At 45.1% G+C, this 21,753-nt stretch overlaps 1 protein-coding gene across 2 annotated transcripts; it reads right to left on the bottom strand.

Annotated features, from left to right (window-relative positions):
* Positions 1-1,788: 1,788 nt before the first annotated feature.
* On the bottom strand, positions 1,789-16,805 carry TRIM65 (tripartite motif containing 65). Of its 2 annotated transcripts, XM_063960571.1 has the most exons (6): positions 16,064-16,804; positions 13,573-13,668; positions 8,155-8,385; positions 5,086-5,257; positions 4,874-5,014; positions 1,789-2,997 (listed from the first exon to the last, which is right to left on the bottom strand). In XM_063960571.1, exons 1-6 carry the CDS (start codon positions 16,496-16,498, stop codon positions 2,435-2,437), a joined length of 1,638 nt encoding a protein of 545 aa, XP_063816641.1. In that variant the 5' UTR covers positions 16,499-16,804; the 3' UTR covers positions 1,789-2,434. The 2 variants fall into 2 exon arrangements, with proteins under 2 accessions (XP_063816641.1, XP_063816642.1); XM_063960572.1 differs by lacking the exon at positions 8,155-8,385 and having other exon boundaries at positions 16,064-16,805.
* Positions 16,806-21,753: the final 4,948 nt, after the last annotated feature.

Here is a 21,753-nt window from a genome sequence, read left to right as displayed (position 1 = left end):
CTCGCATATAAAGAAAAGCATCCTTTAATTGCTCTATAGTCAATAAAATACTGTCCCTATCCAGGGTATCAATATTTTCAGTCAGGGAATCCGACCAGACCACCCCAGCACTGCACATCCAGGCTGAGGCGATGGCTGGTCGCAGTATAACACCAGAATGTGTGTGTATATACTCTTTAGGGTAGTTTCCAGCCTCCTATCAGCTGGATCCTTGAGGGCGGCCGTATCAGGAGACGGTAACGCCACTTGTTTTGATAAGCGTGTGAGCGCCTTATCCACCTTAGGGGGTGTTTCCCAGCGCGCCCTAACCTCTGGCGGGAAAGGGTATAATGCCAATAACTTTTTTGAAATTAGCACTTTTCTATCTGGGTTAACCCACGCTTCATCACATACATCATTCAATTCCTCTGATTCAGGAAAAACTACAGGTAGTTTTTTCACCCCCCACATAATACCCCTTTTTGTGGTACTTGTAGTATCAGAGATATGCAAAGCCTCCTTCATTGCCGTGATCATATAACGTGTGGCCCTACTGGAAAATACGTTTGTTTCTTCACCGTCGACACTAGATTCAGTGTCCGTGTCTGGGTCTGTGTCGACCGACTGAGGTAAAGGGCGTTTTACAGCCCCTGACGGTGTCTGAGACGCCTGGGCAGGTACTAACTGGTTTGACGGCCGTCTCATGTCGTCAACTGATTTTTGTAATGTGCTGACATTATCACGTAATTCCATAAACAAAGCCATCCATTCCGGTGTCGACTCCCTGGGGGGTGACATCACCATTACCGGCAATTGCTCTGCCTCCACACCAACATCGTCCTCATACATGTCGACACACACGTACCGACACACAGCAGACACACAGGGAATGCTCTTATCGAAGACAGGACCCCACTAGCCCTTTGGGGAGACAGAGGGAGAGTTTGCCAGCACACACCCAAGCGCTATAATATATATGGGAACAACCTTATATAAGTGTTGTATCCTTATAGCAGCTTAAATATATATAATATCGCCAAAAAAGTGCCCCCCCCTCTCTGTTTTACCCTGTTTCTGTAGTGCAGTGCAGGGGAGAGTCCTGGGAGCCTTCCTCACAGCGGAGCTGAGCAGGAAAATGGCGCTGTGTGCTGAGGAGAATAAGCCCCGCCCCCTATTCCGGCAGGCTTTTCTCCCGTAGTTTGTAATATCTGGCAGGGGTTAAATACATCCATATAGCCTCAAGGGCTATATGTGATGTATTTTTTAGCCATAAAAGGTATTTACATTGCTGCCCAGGGCGCCCCCAGCAGCGCCCTGCACCCTCCGTGACCGTTGGTGAGAAGTGTGTGACAAACAATGGCGCACAGCTGCAGTGCTGTGCGCTACCTTCAAGAAGACTGAAGAGCCTTCTGCCGCCGGTTTCTGGACCTTCAATCTTCAGCATCTGCAAGGGGGGTCGGCGGCGCGGCTCCGGGACGAACCCCAGGGTGAGACCTGTGTTCCGACTCCCTCTGGAGCTAATGGTGTCCAGTAGCCTAAGAAGCCAATCCATCCTGCACGCAGGTGAGTTGAACTTCTCTCCCCTAAGTCCCTCGATGCAGTGAGCCTGTTGCCAGCAGGACTCACTGAAAATAAAAAAGCTAAAAACTTTTTCTAAGCAGCTCCTTAAGAGAGCCACCTAGATTGCACCCTGCTCGGACGGGCACAAAAACCTAACTGAGGCTTGGAGGAGGGTCATAGGGGGAGGAGCCAGTACACACCACCTGATCCTAAAGCTTTAGTTTTGTGCCCTGTCTCCTGCGGAGCCGCTATTCCCCATGGTCCTGACGGAGTCCCCAGCATCCACTTAGGACGTCAGAGAAAAGAAAATAGGCTGTATTTTAGAATTTTATACTTGCACAAATCTTTAATTTAGTAATTACAGTCAGTAAGTTAGATAATGCTCTTCATCAGAGCAATAAAGAGGAATGTGCTTTACTGCCCTCTATTCTGAAGGTTGTTGTAAATGTTGAGTATTTTATAGAAATCATTTTTCTTCTACAAGCTCTGGAAACTGTAGATCAGCACAACAGGACACCACAACATTCTACATCAGTTTAAGTTTTCTTCACGACTGTATTAAGGTGCATACACACGGTGAGATTTATCCTTGCGATTTTGACTATATAGTCAAAATCGCAAGGAAAGTTAGTGCAAATCGCAAGATGTTACCCACCTTGCGATCCTGATGCGCAGTCCTGCGGGGTCGGTATCGCAAGGCTAGATAGACGGTGCAGGCAAGTAAATCTTGACTATCTAGTACTAAAGTATAGTCAAAATTGGCCGTAGCCAAAATCGCACATAGCCAATATTGCAAGCACACAGTCAATATTGCATAGTCCAAAATCGAAGGTAGCCAAAATCGAAGACTGTGTGTATGCACCTTTAGTTTGCAAAATCTTATCGATTAGTAATGCTACAGTACGTCATCCATTGGACTATCTTGGTTATGTTGGAGTGTGACACTTGCGTCTTCTCCAATCCAAAATACTGGGTACACCTTCTCAGAGAAAAGGCAGGAGAAGCTATGTAGGCACTCCAGACTGCCCTCTCTAATGCCATAAAAGGTTAGACTGCCAGCTGTGCAGTTTAGATGAACTCCAATCTTTTTATATTGTGGAGCATGCAGCTTACTTTCTTTGTTATTATGCCAAACTGAGTGGTGCATCATCATGCTCCGTACTTGTAGGCTCCATGAATAGCTGTTCCGTCCAATTAAGTTCTCTATTTCCGGGGTACGCTTTAAAGAGCCATAAGCTACTCCTAATTCCACAAAGAAAGTTGATAACTCCAACTCCCAGTAGTGACTTCCCTCAGAGAATCCTTCAGTGCACATAACCTGCCAGCTCTGAAACCGCTTTGAGGACTCCGGAACAGAATTCTTCTGGGGACGTGTTCTGTGAGAGGCCCTGCAGTCCTGGTGTGATAACTGAATGTATTTATGGGCCGTCTCAGGGTCAAATGTGAGGTTACGATAATCTGCAATTGTAAACAGCTGTCAGAACTATGTGTCCATAAAAGTTTCACAAAGTGGCCTCATATCACATAAGCATGTTAGTTGTGTATGATTGTGTGTGTTGGCTGTAGCTAGTGTCAATGAATACTGGTGGGCAGAGCGGAGCTGGTTCATGAAAATTCATTGGTTTCAGGATATATTAAATGTGTTAAGAGCAGAATAATCTAATGGTCAGTTGAGAGGAAGGGGGCCAAACAGAGAAAAATATCTTCCATACTGACTAAACCTAATGGGCACTGTACATTATTGTGGTTGAGGGGCAGTGCATGTAGTTTAATATGCAATTTGTCCATCATATTCACATGCCTATACTACTAGCCAGATGATTTGTATCTGCATACTAGAAGTTATACACTATTATGAGATTCATATTTGTCTTGAAGTCAAGGAGGGTAGATGTGAATTTGCTGTATAGTGTAGTAGGGTGGGCCTAATTCAGACCTGATCGCAACATCTTCATTTTTCTCTAATGGGCAAAACTATGGGGGTCATTCCGAGTTGTTCGCTCGCTAGCTGCTTTTAGCAGCTTTGCACACGCTAAGCCGCCGCCTACTGGGAGTGAATCTTGGCTTATCAAAATTGCGAACGAAAGATTAGCAGAATTGCGAATAGACACTTCTTAGCAGTTTCTGAGTATCTCCAGACTTACTCGGCATCTGCGATCAGTTCAGTCAGTTTCGTTCCAGGTTTGACGTCACAAACACACCCAGCGTTCGCCCAGACACTCCTCCGTTTCTCCAGCCACTCCCGCGTTTTTCCCAGAAACGGTAGCGTTTTTTCGCACACACCCATAAAACGGCCAGTTTCCGCCCAGAAACACCCACTATCTGTCGATCACATTACGATCACCAGAACGAAGAAAAAACCTTGTAATGCCGTGAGTAAAATACCTAACTGCATAGCAAATTTACTTGGCGCAGTCGCACTGCGGACATTGCGCATGCGCATTAGCGACTAATCGCTCCGTTGCGAGAAAAAAATAACGAGCGAACAACTCGGAATGACCCCCTATGTGCAGTGCAGGTGGGGCAGATATAATATGTGCAGAGAGAGTGAGATTTGGGTGGGGTTTGTTCAAACTGAAATCTAAATTGTAGTGTAAAAATAAAGCAGCTAATATTTACCCTGCACAGAAACAAAATAACTCACCCAAATCTAACTCTCTCTGCACATGTTATATCTGCCCCCCCTGCAGTGCAACATGGTTTTGCCCATTAGAGAAAGATTTTGCTGCTGCGATCAGGTCAGAATTAGGCCCGATGAATTTGTGGGATCCATTGTAGAACTATGTGTTTCCTGTTATCTTGGCACAGGACAGTATCCTTTGCTCATTTCTTTCATTCTATCATGTTCTTTATACTTGGAGATGCAGGTAATGAAGTGTTTGGCCAGTGACTGGCAGATATCCTGAGCTTTTGGGAATATGAATATAGATATGCTGAAATTAAAAACAAAATATATTTTTTTGGCTATATTACAATGGTCAACCATATATTAGGTGTCTCTTAACAGGCGTTAATGCTGACACTGTTTAACAAATCAGAACTATGTGTCCATAAAAGATTCACAAAGTGGCCTCATATCATATAAGCATGTTATTGGTGTATGATTGTGTGTGTTGGCTGTAGCTAGTGTCAGAGCTTTTATTAAGGGTTAGGTGAGATCAGATGTCCTGCTTTGGAAATAGACCTTGCAAGTATATATGGAAATGCCATGAAGTATTTTTAGAGATTTTTTTGCCAGACAAAATGTATAAGTATCAGTGATGTGGCTGAGCTCTAGATATAGTGTAGTTTTATTTATACCACAGTTTGACAGGCAGATAAATATCTAGATTACCTTTATAAAACCTTACTCTGCATTCACTCATGTTTGCAGGAGCTCTACATGGCTCAGCTTTCAGTTTTCTAGATGTCCTTGAGGTTTCTGCTGCACCACTGGTGGAATTTGTGAGAAAACCACTAGACGTTCTTGAGGTCTCTAAAGTACAGAGTGACAGTCATATAACATACACCACAGAGTTTGTCCATCCAGCAACAACTCACACTAACCTTTATTTTCTTCTTGTAATATCTCAGGGTGCAATGCATTTGGCAATTCATCCTGAAGTAGCCTTGTGATTTCAGGCAGAACCCTATTTACTGCATCCATTTGCAAGGTCCCACACTGCCGGATATTTGGTGATACTGGAGCACACGCAACAGGAACCAGGAGAGGAAGACCCTGGTAGATGAACAAGGTGAGTTAGAAGCTGCAGAAGACCTTATGAAGTTCCATGCAGGCCAGTAGAGAGCCTGGCTGGGCCCAGGTACTTTTAAGGGTGCAAGGCATAATCACAGGAGGCCTGGTCATGCATTCTTAGAAAAACAATATAGAAAATATAGTATATTAAGCACCTCCCTGGCCACACGGCAGCCTAGCACACAGCAGCATGTGCTGGACTGAGGAGAAAAGCTGTAGCTGCTGCTGACAGGTAAGGAGAGGGGGGGGACCTGGGCCCCTCCATCAGACCTGGGCCCGGCTGATTAGTACCACACACACACACACACCACCGATCAGCGTTAGCAGCCTCTAGTGCCAGCAGTATCAACGGTACGGATGGTGTAATGGTTAGCATTACTGCCTCACAGCACTGAGGTCTTGGGTTCTATTCCCACCATGGCCCTAACTGTGTGGAGTTTGTATATTCTCCTCATAACTTGCGTGGGTTTCCTCCGGGTTCTCCGGTTGCCTCCCACAATCCAAAAATATATTGGTAGGCTAATTGGCTCCCAACAAAATTAACCCTAGCATGAATGTGTGTGCGTGTACATGTGATAGGTACTGTAATATAGATTGTAAGCTCCACTGGGGCAGGGACTGATGTGAATGGCAAAATATTCTCTGTAAAGTGCTGCAGAATATGTGTGCGCCATATAAATAGCTGGTAATAATAATAAATATCAAGGTAAGGTGACATGGGGATTGTAGTGCTTAAGAGACCACCAAGGCATTATCTATCTTTATAATAATCGTATAAGGTCTATCCTATCTCCTACATGAATTTGCAGGGGAAGCCAGCCTCCAACGGTTCCCAATGCTGCGCAATGGGAGAGATCTTAGCTGGAGGACCTCATGCTCATCCCTCGGGGAAGGGGGAAGTATATGCAGCAGGTAGGGGGCTGGATAGAGTGGGGAGTTGGGTGGAGTTGCGTGCAGACTGCCATGTTACTTTACTAGTAGTGAATAGTCGGGTTGATTCAAAGGGGTAAATTTACTAAGATGGGAGTTCTATTTAAGATGGGATGTTACCCATAGCAACCAATCAGATTCTACTTCTCATTTATCTAACACCTTCTAGAAGATAAAACCTGGAATCTGATTGGTTGCTATGGGCAACATCCCATCTTAAATAGAACTCCCATCTTAGTAAATTTACCCCAAAGTTGGGAGCAAAAAAAAAAATCGTGCCAAAAGACAAATCATGTTGCAATGCAATGGGTGCAAATATATTTCTTTTATGTGTGCAGGGTAAATACTGGCTGCTTTTGCATTTAACCCATAAATGCTGGACAGCTTTATTTTTACACTGCAATTTTTAATTTGTGCTAGGAAACAGACCCTCACAAATCTAAAACTATCTATCTTCTATATCTTCCGCCTATTTATCCATCCTCTTTCTCTCTCTTTTCTCTTTGCCTTCACACTACATCTGTGTGGGGATTGTATGTTCTCCCTGTGTTTATATGAGTTTTCTCTGAGTGCTCCACGTTTTCTCCCACAATCCAAAAACATAATGGTAAATTAATTGGTTGGATAAAAATTAACCGTAATGTTTATGTCTGTGAGGAGGATACGGATGGCCACCAAATGCTTCACCATAGGTAGGTACTTGACAATGATGGCAGAAAACTGACAGAAACCCATTGATGGTTTGAACTATCTATGGGCATCACTTGCTGTGGACATGGAATGTGACGGGCTAATTGGAAATGGACAGCGTAGCTAAGTGCTGAGTGATGGGAAAAAAACATTGCCACATCACCACTAGACCTCTGCTCTTGATGGCCGAGAAACATCAGATCTCCACCATTGCTGCTAACTATCAGTGATCAATGGATACCTCCAGTAGTGGCCATAGTGCACACAATACTGATGTTCTTGGAGTTGAGTGTTCTTTTGTTAGTGTGTGCGAATATCCCCAAAAAATTGACAGCACATGCATTACACTGTCTGTACACACAGAGCCGCAGTTGTGATTGAGACCCACTGTATCAGAAATGTACTGAGCGTTCCTGGGCAGTGACTGGGAGGTGGCCCATTTTATGTACGTGGGAATGTCACTGGCATGTCGCTGAAGTGGTTGTATGCATAGCTGCTTAACCACTCATATTGGAGGCCTTACTCAAACAGAAAGTCTGCAACTGCTATAGGGCTGGTGCAAGTTTTGAAGACTCACCATCAAGATGCCATCACGAATCGCGACCAATGGTTGCGATGGTGATCCAATGCTGCATCTTCAGACGCAGCACTTAGATGCTGCCTGCATGCATTTGCGAGATCCATCTCCTACAGATATCTCCTGCTGCATTAGAATTTTAATGACACGGAATAGCATAGCTGCTTCCTTGCAATCATGAATTAGGCCTTATGTGAGCACTATACATAAATAACTTGGGTGACATTTGTTCAAAATGGACTTACAGCAAAGTCTAAGGGTCATTTCTCTAATCCTTCAATTCATTATCATTCATATAATTGTTATCTCTTAATATGGGCATTTGCTACCTATTCAACTGCTTTTTCACTGAGTCTACCTGTAGCCTATATTCCCCTGCACGGCACCCCAATACGCTGCTCAACATCGCCAGGAGAGTCAGCAGGAACAGCAAGCTCACAGGGGATTAGCCGGGTCTAGGTAACCCATACTTGGTTTTGCCTTATAAATGATTGCTGCTATAAAAATACGGCATTCTCACGTGAAGTCCCGCACCTCCGGCTTCTCACACCCTATTACATTTACCCCTAAATATTAATAAAATATGCCCTTTTATAACCACAACTCTTACCCATTCTCTCATTACAGCCAATCAACCTGTCTGGAAGGTGCCTAACAAAGGAGTTAGAAATACTGTGTTCACCTGTAGAAATGCAGTATCAGTGTCCTGTAGTAGCTGTTCTGCCTCCACACGATGCTTCTTTAGTTCCCCCAGGTGTCTCTGCAGAAGCATCAGATGATCCGATGCCTGTTCCATCGCTGCTTGCTCTTCACACTTCACAGACTCTATGACAAGTGTTTGACACGCTTCCAATGCTTTTTGCACTTGGCAAAATTTAGTACATATTCCAGAAATTAGTTTATCATGAAATTCCTAAAAGAGAGTGTGATTGGAAAGTCTCATAAAAACTGTGCATCATTTGGTTGGACTACTTGCTTTTTTCCTGGATGTCATCATACTTCATCAGTATAAGCTTGATTTTGCAGCAGCTCTATACTCGGAGCTCTTCCCCTAGATTGTAAGCTCTTTGGAGCAAGGCCCTCTTCCCTCATGTTCTCACAGCCCTCTTCTCCTGCACTTCAATCACAGCTCTCTCCTACTCAGTAACTGTCTATACCTGCATCTCCTCTCGCTTGTGACCGTTCATCTCTTCCTATGGCTGCCCGCCCCCATTAGTATGCCGATTACTTCTTTGCTTCCTGACATCTCGGCTGTAGTGTGTACTGAGAACAGTGGTGCCGATTGTTACCTGTGCTCTATTTTAGTTTTCTGTGATGTTAAGTTCTGTGTATCCTGTATTGTTCTAATGTGTGTTGTTTGTACGGCGCTGCAAAACACTTGTGGCGCCTTATAAATAAATTATAATAATAATAATAGAGACCCATCTGATATCAGACAGATTTCTGGTACACACAAAGGGGCATAGCCCGCAAGTCTCCATGCCCTCGCTAAATTGAGCCAATGGTGGTCATTCCGAGTTCGCTCGCTAGCTGCTTTTAGCTGCATTGCAAACGCTAGGCCGCCGCCCTCTGGGAGTGTTTCTTAGCATAGCAGAATAGCGAACGAAAGAGTAGCAGAATTGCTACTAAATATTTTCGTGCAGTTTCTGAGTAGCTCCAGACCTACTCGCAGATTGCGATCACCTCAGTCCGTTTAGTTCCTGGTTTGACGTCACAAACACGCCCTGCGTTCGGCCAGCCACTCCCCCGTTTCTCCAGACACTCCCGCATTTTTACCTGGCACGCCTGCGTTTTTTAGCACACTCCTGGAAAACGCTCAGTTACCACCCAGAAACGCCCCTTTCCTGTGAATCATTCACCGATCAGCAGTGCGACTGAAAAGCGCCGCACGAACACCAGCAAATCTACTAAGTTTTGTGTAAAATGACTTGGCGCATGCGCCCTGCGTACCATGCGCATGCACATTTAGCAACAAATCGCAGCATAGCGAAAATCGGCAACGACCACCAATGTGCGAATGCCCCATTAGCACCCAGTTACAAGGACCTGATTTAGAGGTGGACGCTGCTGCATCCGTAATAGCGGCCGTCGGTACAGCTGGAGCGATACTATGCAAATGCTAATGTCAGCCTTGCCCTAGGGTACCAGCATGTGATGGAGAGTACAAGCAGGTGTGGTATGCGTGACCGGCAGGATCCCGGCAGCGAAATGCTGGCAGGGATGGGGTGGCGAGCCCAAGAAGCCCCGTGCTGGCTTGCTTCACTCGCCACACTGCGGGGTCGGTGGCGACAGGTTATATTCCCACTCTATGGGTGTCGTAGACAATAGTCCCTGTTGTTCGACATGCCGACCATCGGGATTGTGCGTGTGCGGGATGTTGGATGAGATATAGTGACCGGAGGCCTCCTGACCACCGGTCACATAACTACATCCCCACTGAGACACCCTTTTCTAGTGTTTGAGGGCATTGCAACAACATTTGGTGGTTCTTAGCACACCACCATCAGCGCACCATCGACAGCGAGGGCCTATGGGGTGCTCAGATAAGTCTGTGGCTGTGATCTTTGTTTGGGAAGGCAGACGCGTTCTGACACATCAGTGACAATCCCATACAACCCATTAAGAACCTAGCAATCTGGTGGACCTAGCACTCTCTTGGACCATTATGCAATAGATAGCATCTATCCTTGTGTATCAATGCCTATTTCCCTATAGATTGTAAGCTTGCGAGCAGGGCCTTCCTACCTCTATGTCTGTCTGTTTTCACCCAGTTTTGTTCTATTACTGTTGTTCTAATTGTAAAGCGCAAAGAAATATGCTGCGCTATATAAGAAACTGTTAATAAATAAATAAATAAATAAACAAACATGTCCATGAGAAGACCTTTATTTGCAAACACTTCAGGACACTTCCCAAGAACACCCATGGTCAGGGCTGGATTAAGGGCTGGTGGGGGCCCAGGGGCAATGAAGTTGTGGGGGCCCCCCACTGTTGAGAGTGATGTCAAATCCTGAGTGCACCTCCCCTACACACACACAGACATACAGACTGGACGCAGTGTTGTACCTGGATGCTACAGCAACAGACGGCTCCGGGTCACTGTCTCGCGGGATTCTACATCCATATCATGGACTGACTCTAGACGGAGGAGCTCCTCGGCAGTCGCTGTTAATAAATGGCTGAGCCAACGAAGGGGACTCCTCCACTTCACAAAGCACTATGTGGGGGCCCCTAATGTGTGGGGGCTCGAGGAAGACCGCCCCTCCCCATGGTTGTTCAGTGTTCACAAGCTCCATTTACAGCTGACACTTCTATTTATTGTGATAGACTCAAATTCTTTTTTTAATTGATTAAAGAAACAAACACACACAATTCAATCCACATACTATGGTAAATACAAGTGCAGTGTTTTATAGTATCACCACAGTATTATGACCAACATTAATATTGACTAAGAGTAGGATTTAAAATTATACCATACATGCATAGTATATACATTTGGGGACGTGTACACTACATAGTTGCCGACTTCCTGGTTCCTGGGAGAGAGCAACCAGGGGGGCAGTGTGGGGGGTGTGACAGTGCAGGAGGGCGGGTGGTGGCGTGACAATGCAAGGAGGCAGTACAGGGAGGCGTAGTGGTCACAACTGCATCATCCTAGCCATGCCCCGTGCCAGGGAGCTGGGTGCTACACTGTGACATTATTGTGCACCACTCAGCTACTGTCACTGAGGAGCTGGCAGTGCCGACAAGTTTCCAGGGGCAGCCCAGCATCCCAGAGTGATGAAAACGTGCTTGGGTCGTGAGGCCACTCCCCCTTCCCATTAAGTTACACCTTCTTTTCAGCCCACTTCAGGGGGGAGAGAGGCTGTTTATTGCACCAGGTGTCACTTACCCAAGTGACCACCCTGAACTGCAACATAAATTTCCTTCTCTGGTTCTGATTATATTTTGCACATCTCTCAGACATGTGTTCATCTCTAATACAGCACATACTTGCCTACCTATGAAAAAGCATTTTAGGGAGATTGGGAAAGTAACACCTATCAGCACGGACATGTACTGCTACATTTGAGAAGCGTGTCATAAAAATGACTGACATCCAAATGTAAATGAGCCCCAAACAGTTAGTAAGACCTACGTGTGGATGAAATACTCTGATACTTCTCATGATTGCTTCTGTATGGTGTTAGCTTTTTATTCGGCCAGCTTCTTATTCACTTCTAACTTCAGCCTCGTGTTTTACAAGAGGTTTCATATAAGTGGCCACGAGAAACCTTATTTTAAAATGCATGTAGCCATAGGGACTGTGCCTTATGACCAATGCAGGGAAATGGCACTTCTACTGATCCAAGAATATAACAGCCACTCTGCAGGGAGATTGGTACTATGTCAGGGAGTCAGGCATTCTACAAGTGCTGGTATTATAAGGTTTCTAAGTCATACTGAGCAGCAATAGTGGCGTAACTACAGTCCCCACAGCCACTGCGGAGGCTTGGAGGCGCAGCCACTGATTGCTGCAGAGACTGAGTCCGGGAAGGAGCCGGAGGGCAGAGCGCGCGCCTGTGTCCCTCTTGGCGGCGGGCGGCAGCGTGTCAGTCAAATGAAGTGCTGGTTTGTGAGCCAATCAGAGCTCGTGGACCGGCAGCTAATCAGGAGCTGCAGCTGCCGGTCCGCGAGCTCTGATTAACTCATGAACCGGCACTTCATTTGACTTATACACCGCCGCCAAGAGGGACACAGGAGAGGTGCGCGCTGTGCCCTCTGGCTCTTTCCCGGACTATACCACTACCCTCCTTCCTGGACAGCACAGCAGCGGGGGAAGGGTATGTAGGTGGCACTGGAGGGGGCATATTTGGCACTGCGGGCATATGTGTAGCTGGCACTGGGGGGGGCATATGGGCCACTGGGGGCATATGTGTATCTGGCACTGGGGGGGGGGGCGGCATATTTGGCACTTGGGGCATATGTGTATGTGGTACTGTGGGGCATATGTGGCACTGGGGGGAATATATGTTTCTGGCACTATGGAGGCATATTTTTATCTCGCAATGTGGGGGAATATCTGGCACTGGGGGCATATCCCTAGCAACAAGCATTACCCCCTGGTAACAAGCACGACACCCAGCTCATGAAATCCCTGGCAACAAGCATTACCCCCTAGCAACGAGCATGACACCCAGTGCATGAAACCCCTGGCAACGAATATTACCCCCTGGCAATGAGCTTGACACCCAGCACGATACCCCTGGCAACAAGCATAACACCTAGCACATGAAACCCCTGGCAACGAGCATGACACCCTGAGCATGAAAACCCCTGGCAACGTGCATAGAACCAAGGGCATGAAACCCCTGGCAATGAGCAGGTAATTTAAAAGTAACTAGAAGCCTTACTGTAGGGCTTAATGTGTAATGGGCATTGCGGTGTGTGGCATAATGTATCACAGACATTGCGGTGTGTGGTAAAATGTATCACGGACATTGCAGTGTGTGGCATAATGTATCACGGACATTGCGGTGTGTGGCATAATGTATCAGGAATATTGCGGTGTGTGTTATAATGTGTCACGGACACTGCTGTGTGTGTCGTGTCAAAGGCATTACGGTGTGTGGTATACTATATCACGGTCATTGTGGTATGTGGTATAATGTCTCAGGAGCATTACAGTGTGTGGCATAATGTATAACGAGCATTGTGGTGTGTGTCATAATGTGTCACAGACATTACGGTGTGTGGCATAATGTGTCAGGGGCATTACGATATGTGGCATAATGTATACTGGGCATTACTTTGAGGAGGAAAAATTACAAATACTGTTAGGGGCTTGAATCAGGATTATTTTTTTTCCTGTGGTGGCCAACGTCTGGGCGTGCAGGTTGCAAAACTGGGGTATAAGGTAGTCTTTTCCTGCAATGCGACGTCCCTTTAAGCAAAGCTACACCCATTTCAGCAAGGCCATGCCCCCTTTTTTGTGGCACGCGCATATTCATCACTTTACTAGTGGCAATTATGGGTGGGAGGATGCCAGAGAATGTTTTGGCTTGGGGTAGAAAAATTTCTAGTTATGCCCCTGGGCAGCAAACATGCACTTCAATACCTTACTGTCCTGTGTTTTCAGCGTCCATTCCTCAATTTGTTCTTCTATGGACTTCTGCTGGCAGTCATTGGCAAGCAGATTGTTTGCGAGTTTCACCTGTAGTGGGAAGAGGGTACAGGAAAAATACATATACAATTTTTCATCACAGGCTCTACAACGTATATTTACTAAAGTTGGATTTGGGTCGATTTTTAGCGAATTTTGGTCGATGTTTTGTTGATTTTGTGTTTCAGGGTCTAAATCACACATTTACTAAAGGATGAAAAAAAAATTCAAAAATCATCTGTTAGTAAATGTGGGATTTAGGGTTATATTTACTAAAAGTTGATCTGGGTCGATTTTTGGTCAATTTCGTGTTTCAGGGTCTAAATCCCACATTTACTAACAGATGATTTTTGAAATTTTTTCTTTAAACACTGACAAAAAAATTGTTCAAAATCAACCCAAGTCGACTTTTAGTAAATATACCCCTAAATTCCATATTTACTAACATTATTTTTGACATATTTTTTTTAAAATGATGTCAAAAATCATCCGTTAGTAAATGTGTGATTTAAACCTTGAAACCCCCACATGTTTAAAATGGTTTCAGGAAGTGAAATATTATTCAGCAAGTTAGGGAATTTCCTATTCGGAGAAATACAATGATCCAGCGAAGGAGGATTTGCGCACATGACCATAACTGACTCATTTAAATACAAAACTTAGCAACTAATTCCACTTTTCAACTAAAACACAGAGTGGGGTATTCAATTATCCGCAAATTCGCGGCAATTTTGCGCCCGAAAATTTTTCGCGGCAATCGGACGAAAATTGCCGCGAAAATGCTCCGTTTTTCGACCTATTCAATTCCGACCGGGTTTCACGTGAAAATTCTTGCAGTGAAAAGTGCAGGTGAAAATGGGGAAATCAGCCTGTACCCCAAAAAATGCTAAACTAACATAGGAAAACAGAAGAGAAGTGTGTTAGAGATCACATTAGAGCGTTTTTGGGGACTTAAATTGTGTGAAATGGCTGTTATATGTATTTTTTTAAAAATGCAACAAAATTATAGAAAGCTATTTTTTTTTAGCAAAATAAATGCTCTCATTAAATTTGGGGTACATGAAAATGGGTATAAGTATATATTTGGGTAATTTTAGGGTACTTAAAAAAAAAAAGTGGAAACAGACTGATTACTCCCATCTGCAAGCCTAAAAAACACCTGTCCCACTCATAAAGCACCCCAATATACCTGTCCCATACCTTGAACCCCAATTTCCATGACTTTTTACTTTTTCACCACAAAAATGACATGTCATTATTGGTCAATTAAAAATAATTAAAAACTTCAACGTGCCTAATTAGTCATTAAGGGGGGTGTCCCAGGAGTTCTGTACCGTATCCAAACATTTTTACCTTAAAATAGTGACTTTTCCCAACTTTTCACCTGCTTCAGAGAAGGTGAAGTGAAATTAGTGAAAAAATGATCACCGATAAATTTTCCAGGATAATTGAATAGCCTGTAATTGCGTTTCACGTGAAAAGTCAGTTTTTTCACCCGAAAACCGGACTTTTCACGTGAAAAGTCCGTTATCACTGCTAATTGAATATACCCCAGAGTCTGACACGGTATTTGGAACACGGTTCTAAGCTGGGTCAGGTCCGGGACTTAGATTTGGGTGGGGTGTGTTCTAACTGAAATTATGGGACGTCACACTGCCGTCCCAAAAACGGTCTTGGCCTGCCACCATTTGGACCCTCCCCTCAACGCCACAAGGGTGTCGGGGACACAGAGCCTAGCTCCACCCCTGACAACCATGAAGCCACGCCCCTGTGCCCTGATTGGCCCGCAACTCACTCAATATTAAAGTAGGATGACCATCGATGGGTAAAACATCGATAGTTCCCTTACAGATGGTTTCACCCAATCAAGGTTGTCCATCAATGGTACAATTGATGGTAACCATCGATGGCCATCCCTAATTTCATGAGTGCTCTACTGCTTGAACATACTGTGACAGCTCGGCTGGCAACAGTCAGTGTGTATGTGTACCGAGATGGGTGGGGTGGGGCTCAAGGCTGCCCCGCCCCCTCTATCTTTGTAAATAAATATACTGTGGGAGTGAAGCCTCAGGAAGCCTCGCTGAGTCTGTGACTCCTCTTCCAGCATTCCTGTCACTTTGTGGCGCACAGGAGACACCAGGTGATGGGGAGGCTAGCAGAGGAAACAGTAACTTCCGAAAAAGTGAAATAAGACAAGAAACTAACTAACTGCTGCAGCTCAGCACCAGGCCAGTACTCAATGTACAGAGAAGCCGGATATTGCTGAATCTGCAGCACATATCCTTACAAGGCGATGGTAGAAACCATTGATCACGTACCGACGATGGATCAGTTTATGTTTTCCATCGATGTGAAACACACCGATGACCATCTCTATCTCACTTCTGCAGGAACGACATATACACAGTATGAGATACTTTCAATACAGTACTATATTGTTTCTCACCTTCTCTTGCTTACTTTGTATCTTAATTCTCTCTACGTCATGAGTGCGGCAGCTCCTTAACATGCATGTGCCGCAGGTGCAGCGATTTTCTGTGCGGCAGTAATAAATCAGTTCTTCATTGTGCCTCTGACATAGCGCATTTGAAACATTGTGGCTACCTTCTTCTGGGGTTGAAAAACTTCTCTGTTTCTGCTCTCTTAGTACTTCCACCACCATGGAGAGACTGACATTTTTACATGGTTCTGGACGCGCCGTAAAGGAAGACCTACAATCAGGACAGGTAAAGGGTATCTGTTGGAGCTCTTCATTGTCCCAGTGCTCATGAATACATTTCTGACAGTAACTGTGCCCGCATATAAGGGATAGAGGGTCCAAGTACAAATCCAGACAAATGCTACATTGCAAATTTTTCCTGAGACTAGCAGCATCAGACATTGTCTGGCAGGAGAGATCTTAGAAAGGGCTTGAAATAGGAAACTGTAAAATAAGGCGACAGACTAAAGACAAGAGCAGGATGTTCCTCTGAGAGCAATGTGGCAAACAGATAAGCACAAAACAAATTGTCTGAAAGAAAACTGAAAACTGTGTTCCAGGAAAGCAGCTGACAGCATGGAGAGGAGGAGAGAAGGACTGTCAGCTGATAGTAAGGGGAGGGGGAGAGAGAGAGGAGAGAGAGAGAGAGAGAGAGAGAGAGAGAGAGTGTGTCTGCATGAGGAGGACACTGAAGGGAAAAATAAGAAACCAGGGGGCAGATGTATTAACCTGGAGAAGATATAAGGAAGTGATAAACCAGTGATATGTGCAAGGTGATAAAGGCACCAGCCAATCAGATCCTAACTGTTAATTTACATATTGGAGCTGATTGGCTGGTTCCTTTATCACCTTGCACATATCACTGGTTTATCACTTCCTTATGCCTTCTCCAGGTTAATACATCTGCCCCCAGGTTTCAAGAGAGTTTAAAAAACAAAAACTTTCTACACAGTAATGTAATGAATATTACAATTTATTTGAAGTTTAGTATTTCCAATTCTATAAAAAGTATATTTTTACTGTTTACTTTTAAACTCTAAAGTGACGGGAGATCGCAGGGCAATATTCATTTGCCCCCACTTATCGTGTGCCCGAGCATGAAAAGGTCTGTTTGGGCGCCCAAACGGGTGTCTTTACACGCATTTAGTGAGCTAAAATGAACTTCTCGCACCCGTCAGCAGCAACATTTGAATAGCTGCCGGCGTGCGCTCACGGGGGCGGGACCCGCAATAAGAAATGAATCCGACCCCTTGTCTGCATCCATCAGCATCGCTGTAATGCTGCTGCTGCCGCCAGTAAGAGGAACTATGCCAATTACGAGGTAAAACAAGGAAACAACTTTTAGGTATGTAACCCATGGGGGTTTCTGAGTGACTACAGACAGTACAGATCTTACAGACCAATTTGTGGTTTGCACTTGTAAACAACATAATAGGAAAAACACAGGCACTGGGCACAATTACAGTACATACGGAGGAGGGGGGTCAGTAATGAGCTTACAGATGGGGGGATGGAACACAATAAGAAGCATACAAATGTGTGTATATATTTGTATGTAAACACATACAATTAACATGACCGACCGTAGCATCCCGAAACCGTGAATCCCGACACCTCTTGCGGTAAGTACACTAACCCGGCCCCTACCCTAACCCTCCTGGGGTGGTAGCTAGTTAAACCTAGCGGTTGGTGGCTAGGGCTAAACTTTGGGAGTGACAGAGAGACCTTGCACCGGCTCTGTGGGTTTGCAATAAGTTTCCGGATGTGAAGTGCATAGGTACAGTAGATACAATCTGACTGGGTGTGAGCTGTAGACTCTGACTAGAGTTCTTGTGAAATGTCAAGATACAGAACCATATATAAGCAGCACTGCACATGAGAGTAGTCAGCATGTCCACTTCCATCACAAACTCATCCTGGAGCCGACTGAAGAGCCATGATCTTCTATGACTACAAGGGTGGTCTGTGACAGCAGGAGAGTTTTGACCACTGTGTTGGAGTAGTTTGCAGAATATTGGCGCTGGAGATGGTCCTTGGAAGATGTGAAAGCACTGCAACCTACCTTGCTCTGCCATCACAGAACACAATGCTGGTGCTGTGCAGGCCACAGTTGAGAAGGCGATCGCTCAATCTCTGTCTGGGAGACCATCAGTGGTGATGAATCCTCAATCTACAGTTTCACTCCCGAGTGTCCACCACAGAAGTTCCAACTTCAGCGCAGTGTGGCCAAGCAGATGGTGGCTGTTTTTATGGCCAAGACTGGTCATGTAGCTACAATATCACTCGTGCAGCACAAACTGTCACTGGTGTTTAGTACACCAACCAATGCCTGACACAAGTGCTGTCACACTGTCACAACTGAGGGCCTGAGCTGACGGGAGGCAGCCTCAGTTGTAGGGGCTGAGATGTACCGGAACCTGGGAGGTTGTATCAGACCCCTGGACATGTAAGTAACATGAATAATAACTGCCCGAAGGCGTGACCACGACAACTTGGATAAAAGTCAATGATGTTTATTATGACAACTCCGCAACACAGCAGCAGTAAAAGAAAACGTAAAAAGTCAGCAAAGAATAAATACAGTTCCTGGGTACTACAGGATGGCAGGAGCCACAGGGCACTGGTAGTGTGAGATAGTTCTTATGATCTTCTAGATGGAAAGTCCTTACCAGGCCCGACTGTAGCAATGGAGATAACCCAGGATTGTGCCAGCTGGTGTTCTAGGAAAAGCTGGGTTGCTGAAGATAAAACAGCTGCTGTGGATACTGGCTGGAACCAGACTGTTGTTAGCACGGAGTGGATACTGGCTGGAACCAGTTAAATAATAAATGAACTTGGGAGCGATGAAATATGAACTGAAATGTAGGACTTGAGAGCGGAGAAATAATAATACCGGTGGAGAGTGGTAAAGTGTAGAAAGGACACCGGCCCTTTAAGGGAAGCTGAGCTGGAAGCAGGTAATGTTGTAGCTGGAAACAGATGAATCCACAATGGATTGGAGAGTCAGGCTACACCGCAGGTGGAATGCTGGTGCGGGTCTCTATGGTGGAAGTCTTGAGACAGGAGCTGGAACCTGGAAGACAATCACAGGAGAGAGACAAACAGGAACTAGGTTTGACAACCAAAGCACTGACGCCTTCCTTGCTCAGGCACAGTGTATTTATACCTGCAGCAAGGAAGGGATTGGCTAGGCAATTATGCAGATTATCAATACTGAGAACAGATTGGTGGAAATGATCAGCTGACAGAATCCAAGATGGCTGCGCCCATGCAGACACTTGGAGGGAAGTTTGGTTTGTAATCCATGTGGTAATGAAAACAGTAATGGCGGCGCCGGCCACCGGAGACAGGAGGCGCCAGGCTGACAGATGCACATCCAACCACGCGGACACAGCGGAGGCCGCGGCTGACGTAATCGCCACTCAGACACTCCGCATGCAGAAGTCCAGGGACGGCGGCGGAGGCCGCGGGAGACGCCATGCCAGGTGTAATATGGCGTCCACTGTGACAGCGTCCCAGAGTGACAGGAGAGGATACAGGAATGTACACATCAGGATAACAGATGGGATCCGGTCCTGGAGCGCTGAGCCAGCTTTAGGAGGCATCTGATGGGTAAGAAATGGCGTCCAGATACCCGGATCGTGACACACACATTTCCAGGCACCAAGAACTTGCGCAGGTTTTTGTTACTCAATTAGAACTCAGAAAATTGAATGCAGTGATTTCTATAGAAATCACTACATGCTTTTTCTCGCATCTCCATAGCACGCCTGGTTTTTCCTAAACTAGTTAACATTAGCAAAAATCAGCACTAATTAAGCAATTAGAAGCTTCCAAACTAGCCTCCCAGCAGCCCCCAGGACTCCCAGAAACCCCCTCCCCAGTCTGAAGATGGAGAGGAGCGCACTGGGAGCCCAGGAGACCACTGGACAGGTATGTTTTGTTTTATGCGCCGCTGGGTTTTACTACGTTTTTTTAAATTGGATACCGCGTCTATCGGGAGCGCACATACCTGCGGTAATCCAAAATTGGGCACGAGGTGAGCAAGGTTTTATACCTCGCACCCAATTGGATTCCCCCCACAAGTGGTTTGAGTGCATGCAACTATGCATAGACTCCTCTGGCGAATACTTTGAAAAAAATGTAACGTTCACTTTGTTTGGAAATCTAAAAATTTTTGTGCATCTGGAAACGTATTGCACACCCTTCGTATGTTTATCTTGGTTCCGAATTAGGTGCATATTCAGAACTTTCCTTAAGTTGCCATGAAAAGGAGAGAAATCTCCTCAGTCTGCAACTCACTGTTCCAAGCTGGTATCCATTTTGCACTCCTATACTAAAGTACGATGGCAAACCTTGTTTCTTCGATTCACCCTCCTCATAATAAACTCTCTTGGATTCTCTCTCATTGAGCTCCGCTTCAACTATGACCAAGGAGGACTGAATTGCTTCAACCAAGTTCAGAGGTTCTCAGTTGCGTTCCTCAAAGCACCCTAACGGTACAAGTTTTTAGTATATCCATGCTTGGCCACAGGTGAATTAATTAGTACCTCGGTCAATTTTATTTAACAAACTGTGCTGAGCCATGAATACACTTAAAATCTGGACTGTTGAGGTGCCTTGAGGACCACGTTTGAGAACCTCTGACCAAGTCTTTATTTGTTGATGCCTTTCTCACCCATTCTAATAATACTATTTTTGTACCTTTTCTTATTTTTGTATCTGTCCCTACTTCCGCGCTAGCTACATTTCTTCAGATTTATTTCTCAGTTCTTTTGAACATGCATTTGGTTTCATAAAAAGTAAAAATTAAGAAAGGTTCTCATTGCATTGTGCTTTGACTTTTTACTGTATATTTATACTATTCAATTGGTGTGTTGTTTGGGCCGCTAATAGCTTGCTCCTCCCACTTGCTGCGACAAATTAGGGCAGTTCTCAAACCTTTTCAATATGCCTAGCAATCATGAATGTAGGAGTTGGCAGCAAGGATGGTGTAATGGTTAGAAATAGATTGTAAGATTGCGAGCAGGGCCTTCCTACCTCTATGTCTGTCTGTCTGTTTTTACCCAGTTTTGTTCTATTACTGTTGTTCTAATTGTAAAGCGCAACAGAATATGCTGCGCTATATAAGAAACTGTTAATAAATACATAATTACTGCCTTGCAACACTAACGTCTTGGGATTAATTCCCACTGTGACTCTGTGTGGAGTTTGTATATTCTGTAAAACGTGTCTCAGAATGTTGAAGGCCAGTATTATAACAGATTGCCACTTTAAATTTAGCAGCAATTTTGCTGAAATCCGCCAGTCCTGTAAAGTCAGAACTTACTACGTAAGCCTCAAAGAGTTGCACCACATCATTGGCTTATTTGATATTTGTGTTAATGAACAGGTGTGCCAAACAGAATGGCATCTTACCCTTTGTACATCATAGCTTCTTTTACTGGTAGTAGTATGAGCTCCACACCTGTAATTTACTTTATCGGTCACCAGAGTGCTCCATATAGTAAAGTAGGGATGGGGAACCTTCGGCCCTCCAGCTGTTGCTGAACTACACATACCAGCATGCCCTGCAACAGTTTTGGAATTTGGTCATGCTAAAAAAGTTGCAGGGCATGCTGGGATGTGTAGTTCAACAACAGTTGGAGGGCCAAAGA

Source organism: Pseudophryne corroboree, chromosome 3 (genome assembly GCF_028390025.1).
Source record: "Pseudophryne corroboree isolate aPseCor3 chromosome 3, aPseCor3.hap2, whole genome shotgun sequence".
Lineage (NCBI taxonomy): Eukaryota > Metazoa > Chordata > Amphibia > Anura > Myobatrachidae > Pseudophryne > Pseudophryne corroboree.
The sequence above is the reverse complement of the archived record's forward strand: the minus strand, read 5'-3'. Positions and strand labels throughout refer to the sequence as shown.

Excerpts from the sequence above, each read along its gene's own strand:
- TRIM65 (XM_063960571.1), bottom strand. The coding sequence starts at position 16,498 with ATGTCTGATGCTGCTAGTCTCAGGAAAAATTTGCAATGTAGCATTTGT. Across the intron at positions 8,386-13,572 it reads TGAAAACACAGGACAGTAAG|GAATTTCATGATAAACTAAT; the intron begins GTATTGAAGTGC and ends ACTCTCTTTTAG. Across the intron at positions 5,015-5,085 it reads ATTACAAGAAGAAAATAAAG|AGACCTCAAGAACGTCTAGT; the intron begins GTTAGTGTGAGT and ends TCTGTACTTTAG.